Source organism: Lactuca virosa, chromosome 4, assembly GCF_052849685.1.
Source record: "Lactuca virosa cultivar CGN04683 chromosome 4, Lactuca_virosa_CGN04683_v6, whole genome shotgun sequence".
NCBI lineage: Eukaryota > Viridiplantae > Streptophyta > Magnoliopsida > Asterales > Asteraceae > Lactuca > Lactuca virosa.
Window position 1 is genome coordinate 83,086,497 of NC_136429.1, and position 8,331 is coordinate 83,094,827.

Genomic DNA, 8,331 nt, shown 5'->3' on the forward strand with positions numbered 1-8,331 from the left:
TTTTTCTCTTTTTTTATAAATTCAAACTTTCTAAATTTTTAGATCTCCATAATTATTTTTATTTTTTTGAATAAACTCATTTATACATGAGTTTCACAACTAGTAAATATAAATGTTAGTTGTTTTTTTTCGGTGGAAGAGTCACAAAAACCACCTCCCTAAATAGATGAGCACATGATGTTTCGTAGCAACAATTTTCGTATTTCTAAAAATACAAACAACTAGGGCATTGACTTCTTCTTTATCCTTTAACCCATAATATTAAATATTAAAAAAACTGATAAAGCATATAATAATCAAAAATATAAATGTATTAATGGTGTATAGAAAATATATAATAAGCAACAATATAAATGAAGTAAAAATATATGTAAAACATACATATAAATGAAGTAAAAATATATATAGAACATATAATAAATAAAAATATGAATAAAGTATATATAAACTAATTTTTAACATGGATTCCACATCAGTAACATGCAAATGCCAACTAAGCGTCGCATAAGGTTTAACCGAATAACAATGCTATTACAGGTCATGCTGGTATAACTTAAACACAGAATCCAGGTAAAATCACTTGTCTCTATTCAACAAAACTGATAACATATTGTCAAAACATCTATGACCTATTTATACTCACATTTTTCATTAACTAAAGAAGAATATATTGGAAATACAAAAATACACAACTTCACTTTTTTAATAGCAAGTGTCAAACATTTGATCCTCTATTTCTGTATGAACCAATGGAAGTGTTCTAACAACCCATTCGACCATTTCACAAGTCTTTTCACTAAGAGAACGAGTGAAGTCTCCTTTATAAAACACACACATTTCTCCCCCAATCGAAATCCAACTACATCCAGGAGTTTTACCCAATCTCAACCTTCTCATTTTTAATCTAACCCTCGAAGCATCACTCCACATGCCACAAGAATCATACAAGCTACACAAAGCAGTATAATTACTAGCATTCTTGGGTTCCATTTCAAAGAGATGATAAGCTGCCATTTCACCAATCTCAATATTTCTATGCACCAAAGAACCAGCCAGAAGTGCACCCCATACACTTGCTGGTGGCACCATTATCATACTTTCTATCAACCCTACTGCCTCCTTGAAGCACCCAACACGACTCAAAAGATCCACTAAACAAGCATAATGCTCTACACTAGGTTCAAAACCATATAAAGATCTTATAGAATTAAAAATCTTTTTGCCTTGATGTATGAGACCCGAGTGGCTACAACTAGCTAGGATTGCAGTGAGTGTGACATTGTTTGGTTTAAATCCAGATTCTTTCATCTTCTCAAATAAACATAGAGCTTGTTCTCCATTTCCATGAAGTCCATAGCAAGATATCATTGTTGTCCATGTCACTAAATTGGGATTTTTCATGTTATGAAAAATCCTTTCAGAATCACACAAGCAGCCACATTTGGAATAGAAATTGATCAATGAGTTTCCAATAGCAGTATCATTGTAAAGATTTGCATTCTTTAACACTTGCCCATGAACTTCTTTACCTTTTGTAATGTCGCCTAATTTCCCACAAGTGTTTAAAAGGGTTGGAATTGTCATGGAGTCCATCTTCATTCTGTTTTCAAGCATGTTTCTGAAACAATCTAGAGATTCCAGTAGCAAACCAGCCTTTGAAAGCCCTGAAATCATTGAATTCCATGAAACCGAGTCTTTCAATGGCAACCCTTTAAAAATCAATTTCGCATCTTTTAAATTCCCACACTTGGAGTAAAAATCCAAAATGGAACTCCCCACAACAAGGTAATTTTCGAAACCAAGTTTAACCACCATACCATGCAAAATCAGACCAAGTGAAACATCGCCAATACATGTACAGGCCTTCAGTACCGGAGGTAATGAGTAGTGGTCCGGTGTCATACCTGAGTCTAAGAACTCCTGGAAGACACTAAAAGCGTTATCGTGCATAGAATTTTGAACGTAAGCTGAAATCATGATGTTCCAAGAATGCATGTTTCTTTGGAGCATTCTGTCGAACAGCTTGCGGGCGTTTGGTAGAGACGCTCTAGAATAAGCCAACAAGAGATCTGTTTGGAACGTGACATCGTGACAGAGATCATGGATGAGTATTTGTACATGGGTTTGTTTAGCGTGAGCGAATACTGTGCGAGGAATGCTGTTTCGCAAGATAGAACTCAAGCTTCCCATTGTGTATGACATTTTTTTGGATGTATGCAACTGCTAATTTGCTGATTTCTGCTTCATTTTGGATCCTTTTGTTGATTGCGTTTGTTTAATTTGGCCACTAGAGAATAATTTGGGGGGTGTTTGGATAGGGAAAAAAATAGGCTGCTTATTGCTTATCGCTTAATCCCACAGCAATAAACAAATTTAAGTGTTTGGATAGGAGTCTTTAAAAATCAACTTATTGCGGTATGAATAAGCAAAATAAGCTGATTTTAATAAGCAAGGGGGGAATGCTTATTGCTTATTGGTCATTTTATTCATATAAGCTGTTTTATTTTGCCAAACACTTAAATGCTTATTGCTTATTACTTATTCTCACCGCAATAAACTAATCCAAACACATTTTAAAAAAATGTTTATTCTCAACACAATAATCAAATAAGCAATAAGCTAATAAGCTAAAAATTATTTATCCAAACACCCCTAGTGTCTAAAAACTATTTATCCAAACACCCTTAGTGTCATCGTTTAATGTTTCGATTGAATTGATGGATGAGTTTCTTTTATCTCAACTCGATAACGTACGCAAGTCAATTTAACTGATGATTAATATTTTTGTGAAAATTAATTCAGATGGGCCTGTTACTTATGAGAACGATAGGCCCATTGGCCTTAAACAAGAGAAAGCCCAAATCATGTCAAAATTGGGCCTTTACCACTATAATATCACTTGATCCCTTCGCTTTCCTTTCTTCTCCGCCTACATTTGCATCTATCAGGGTTTCAAGCCAACCAACCAGTGCGGCAGCAGCAGCAGCAGCGAACGCCACATCTCCGTCACCATGGGTCGTATGCACAGCGGCGGGTAATCTTTGTTCCTTCAAATCTACTGTTGTATATATGCATTTGGTAGTTGTTCAAGTCTATAGATTTACTCCTGGAATTGGAAATGCATATTATATTATCTTTTCTGCCCTCGAAGCACGCTTGGTTTTGAGTTTTTAGTGTGAATCAAGTTATTGTAAAGGTTAAATTACTTTCGTTTACGTTTTCTATCAATGATATCGAACATTTTGCAGTCGTCTCTGAATTTGAATAGTAATTGAAGTGCTATCTATTGAGTTTTAGGTTATATAGATATTGTAGAATCATGAATGTATATTGATTTTTGAGTGTAAGGTTCATTAACTTGATATTCGATTTAATTTTTTTGTTTGGTGAACAGAAAGGGTATTTCAGCCTCAGCTAAGCCATACAAGAGAACTCCACCAAGCTGGCTCAAGATCTCTCCTCAGGATGTATGTTATGTTTTTAATGTTCATTGTTCAAAGTTCATATTACTTATTTGCCTGTAGCTCTATTACCATGATATCAATTATTCAGCTTCTTTTAATTTGGATCGATTGAAGATGTTTTTGTTGTGCATTTCAACAACTTCAACATATCTTTTGTGATTGGTGTAACTTAGTAACCTATTTGAGAGCTCTTGATTTTATAAGTTCCAAATCTGATTACAACTCTTTGCTTAATAATTCTTCAGGTTCAAGACAGTATCTGTAAGTTTGCAAAGAAGGGTCTAACCCCATCACAGATTGGTGTTATCCTTCGTGATTCTCATGGAATTGCACAAGTGAACAGTGTAACTGGGAGTAAGATTCTCAGGATTCTCAAGGCACATGGTATGCGCATTCTCTTAATCTCATCCTTATTGTGTTTTTTAATATGTTTTGTTTATTAATATTTGATGACATGGCAGGGCTTGCTCCTGAAATCCCAGAGGATTTATACCATTTGATCAAGAAGGCAGTTGCTATCAGAAAGCATTTGGAGAGGAACAGGAAGGACAAGGATTCTAAATTCAGGTTGATTCTTGTTGAGAGCAGGATTCACAGACTTGCTCGTTACTACAAGAAGACCAAGAAGCTTCCACCTGTCTGGAAATAGTATGTTCCCAAATTTCTATTTTCAATTTTATTTTATTACTTTCCTCCATCATTGATGCACATATGTTTTCTATGTCTCTAAGTTGGATAGTTTTCTCCTTAAGTCCCATAATTTTGTTTGTTTTTATAAGGGTTAATGTCGTTGTACTAAAAATTCTCTCCTTGGATATTCCTATAGTTATGTTGATTGTGGTACTAATATTGTTTTCTTGTTGTTGCAGTGAGTCAACCACAGCTAGCACCCTTGTGGCATAGGGAAGTGGTTTTGGGAATCGAATTTTGAGTTTTAAAAGCGATGTTTTTGTTGGGAACATTCTGCTTATCTTTGTTATAACTAAGGATGTTTGGACCATGAAAAGATTTTGATTGAAGAACTTACTAAGAACGTAGTATCAATTTTAAAGCACTTTGTCATTCATGTTTGTTTATCTGTTGTGGTTGTTTAATGTTAGAATATGGCTATCTATCTCAACTAAATCATCATAATCTTTTGTGGTTGATAATATGTTCTAGAAAAAACATGTTGACACTGATATTCTTGCAATCATGATTGAGTTTTAATTTCATTTGTCTATGATTCTTTAATCTTTTGATTTTATACATGAAAAACTACGTACAAGTATATATAAAAGAAAAATTATTGTTAAAAGAGAAAAATCCGTGTACCAATCATTTTTCCATTTAAAATTATATTATATGAATGGCATATGCTTTTAAGGCTACCTGGAGTGGTATAAGGAAGACGTGTGAGAGGCTGATGTGGAGCCACCGAAAACGCGTGAACACCGCCCCCAGGGCCGGTGCTCTGGCTGTCGCGTGATTGCGAAGACGGATGGAGACGGGTTATTTGATTGGGCATCTCATTTTGACCGTTGAGGGGAGAGGGGTTGGGACATTTCCGATCGCTTAAGATTTAAAAAAAAAATTATTCAATTTTTAATAAATTTCTCTCTCTATATATACATTTCAAACACACACCCACACACACTCATTCAACACAAACACACATTCAACAAAAAAACTTTTTCTACGTATATTTTTATGGATCCAAATCAAAGTATCACACTCACCCCAAACACTCCAAATGATCCATTAGTAAATCTTAGTTACATGCAATTGATAACATCTTCAATCCAACAACAATCTTTATTCACCAATCTTTCATACCACCCACACCACTACCAACAACAACCACCACAATTCAATCAATCCCAATTTCAAGTCTTTCAACGACCTTCTCCGCAATTTCAACTCCAAAGTTCTCAACGTCAACAACCTTCACAACTATCTCAAGTTCCATTATCTCAATCTCAACCTATAAACCTTGACAACGACGACGAACGGGTTGAAGAAACACAACCAAGTCGTAGAAGGCAAAAAAAATCAAAAGATCCAAGGAAAAAGAAAAGTACGCAATGGACCGAAGAGGAGGAGGAAACTTTAGCTACAACATGGATTTCATATCACAAGACAGGGATGTCGGCAACGCGCAAACGAGTCAAAGTTTTTGGAATCATGTTTTAGACCACTTCCACGCGTTAATAGGAAGGCAAACGAATCGGCCATACGACTCGGTTAATGCAAAATGGCATGGCCTTCGAGCGACTTGCACCAAACTTAACGATGTATTTGACAATCTTAAAAATATGCATAGAAGTGGTAGCAACGATATCAACATTTTGTCAACCGCATTGTACCAATACAAAATTACCAACAATGGTAAACCAATCGTCAACCAAAAAACGTGAGAAGTTTGTCGTAATGGTCCAAAATGGGTCCTTTATCCGGATACGACGCATTCAGGATCTACCACCGGCTCCAACAAAAGGGCAATAATGTCCGAGTCGGACATTGGTGTTAGTCTCGACCTCAATGATGAGTCCGACGCCACCGAGGGGGAGGGTCCACCGGACGTCCAACTCGTCGACCATCGGGAAGGGACAAAGCGAGAAACGGGACATCTTTAAGCGGAAAATCAACCAACGAGGACATACCAGCGGAGAAAATAAACAAAACTCTAAGGTTGTGTTTAGTTACGGAAAAACAATTTTCATTTTCCGTTTTTGATTTTCCCTTTTCAGTTATCGTTTTCCGTTTTCAGTTTTCATTGGAAAATTTAGAAAACGCGTTTAGTTAAAACTTATTCATTTTTCATTTTCAGTTTTAGAAAATTAGAAAACGCGTTTAGATGTGTATATTTCTATCGATTTTCATTTTTAGAAAACGGTAACGGTGGTAAGGTGGGTGTGGGGGCAGTGGTGGTGTTGATGATGGTGACGGTGGTGGTGGTGGTGGCGGCGGTGGTGATGACAGGCATTGGTGGTGGCGGCATCGGCGGCGGTGGTGATGCTGGTGATGGGGTAGTGGTGGTGGTGGTAGTGATGATGATGGTAGGTCGGTGATTATGGTAGTGGTGTTGGGTTTGTGTGGGTGTTTGTGTGTGTGTGCGTGTGTGTTTGTGTGTGTGTGTGTGTGTGTTTATGGGGGTGGGTGTGGGTGTTTGTTTGTGTCTGTGTGTGGGTGGGTGTGTGTGTGTGTGTGTTTGTGGGGGTGTAGGTGTGGGTGTGTATGTGTGTGTGTGTGTGTGTTTGTGGGGGTGTAGGTGTGAGTTAGGGTTGGGGTGGGTGGGGGTTGGGGTGAGCGTCTGTTTATGGGTATGTGTGTGTGTGTATTTGTGGGGGTGGGGGTGGGTGTGTGTGTATTTGTGGTTATGTGTGTGTATGGGGGTGTGGGTGGGGGTTGGGGTAGGTGTGTGTGTGTGTGTGTGTTTGTGGGGGTGGGCTTGGGAGTGGGTGGGTGTGGGTAGGTAGAGGTGTGATGAGTTGGGGGTGTTAAGGTGGGGGTACGTAGAGGTGAGAGTGAGTGTGTGTTTATATTTTAGAAAAATTTTAGAATTAGAAAAATGTGGAAAACAATAATTATTGGGTTTCCAAAAATTTGCAACTTCTTTGTAATTTTAGAAAACGGAAAATTTTCATTTTCCGTGAAAAATTTAGAAAAATAGACGAACTAAACGCGTTTTCAAAATTCTCATTTTTCTTGGTAAATTTTTCCGGAAAACGGCCCATTTTTCCGCAACTAAACGCACCTTAAGTTTTTTAGAAAGAAAATTTGAATCAACGGAGCAAGCTCGTTGGCGAAAAATGACATTCATTGATCTTCAAATTTTAAACACTGTGCCGCAACCGAATCTTGACATGAAAAATTTAAGGGCGTTCTTAAAAATTCAACAAGAAGTTTTCGACAAATATTGCAACTAGATTCTATGTTTTTTATGTTTTTTTTTTGTAATTTAGGTTTAATTTTCTATTTTTTTTATGTTTTTTTAGCAATTTAGGTTTAATTTTCTATGTTTCTTTTATGTTTTTTTAGTAATTTAGGTTTAATTTTTTATGTTTTTATGTTTTTTTTAGTAATTTCGCTTTAATTTTCTATTTTTTAGGTTTAATTTTCTATGTTTTTTAATTAATGTAATGTGGTTTCAATTAATGTAAAATATTTTATAATGTTTTTATTTAATTTAATCATAAAAAAAATTGTGGATTGGTAACCATTTCCAATGTCTAGTGGGTTGGTGATGAAACTGACGTGGCATAGAAATGACAATGCTTTTTCAGTGGGTTGGTAGTGACCACTCTCCATAGCTTAATATAACTTCATATAATTTTGCATAGTAATGTGATGAATTATTTAATAAATATTTGTTATTAGTTTGTGAAAACCTATCGACAAACGGAGGCATTTTCGTACTGCAAACAATTTAGGATTCTACATCCTCATAGGTCATAGCATCCCAATTATTCTACAGCTAAATAGAGTATTATTAAACATCTTAGGTTTTTTTTTTTTTTTTTTAATGGGTTAAATGGTAATGTACTGATTACACTTTTCATTCACTTCAAAGACATAATGTTTTGTATGCATTGGTTACACTCCAGAGAAACATCATTATTGTATGTATTTGAATGAAGCATGAACTACCGCTTATATCCGTTTAATCCCTATCCAAGCCTATATCAACTTCAACTTGACATCATCTCAATACTAAGTAGTCAAAATTTAAGAACATACATCCAAAATGCAGGAAAAGGGATAACATCCAAAACTATTATGTTCTATTTAACTCAAAATCAAATATAAGAGCATAGATACAAATGCATGAAAGAAACAACATTTACATGCATCATAAGGGTACACAAAATTTAAATTCATCTGATGA

The 8,331-nt window shown here is 35.8% G+C and overlaps 2 protein-coding genes across 2 annotated transcripts; one reads left to right on the forward strand and one right to left on the reverse strand.

Annotated features, from left to right (window-relative positions):
- Window positions 1-702: 702 nt before the first annotated feature.
- LOC145104698 (pentatricopeptide repeat-containing protein At3g26782, mitochondrial-like) lies at window positions 703-2,190 on the reverse strand. Its single transcript, XM_079041893.1, has one exon. It carries the CDS (start codon window positions 2,188-2,190, stop codon window positions 703-705), a length of 1,488 nt encoding a protein of 495 aa, XP_078898019.1.
- A 722-nt stretch (window positions 2,191-2,912) lies between these two features.
- On the forward strand, window positions 2,913-4,534 carry LOC145105901 (small ribosomal subunit protein uS15-like). Its single transcript, XM_079042974.1, has 5 exons — window positions 2,913-3,034; window positions 3,395-3,467; window positions 3,710-3,848; window positions 3,926-4,112; window positions 4,334-4,534. Exons 1-5 carry the CDS (start codon window positions 3,012-3,014, stop codon window positions 4,365-4,367), a joined length of 456 nt encoding a protein of 151 aa, XP_078899100.1. The 5' UTR covers window positions 2,913-3,011; the 3' UTR covers window positions 4,368-4,534.
- Window positions 4,535-8,331: the final 3,797 nt, after the last annotated feature.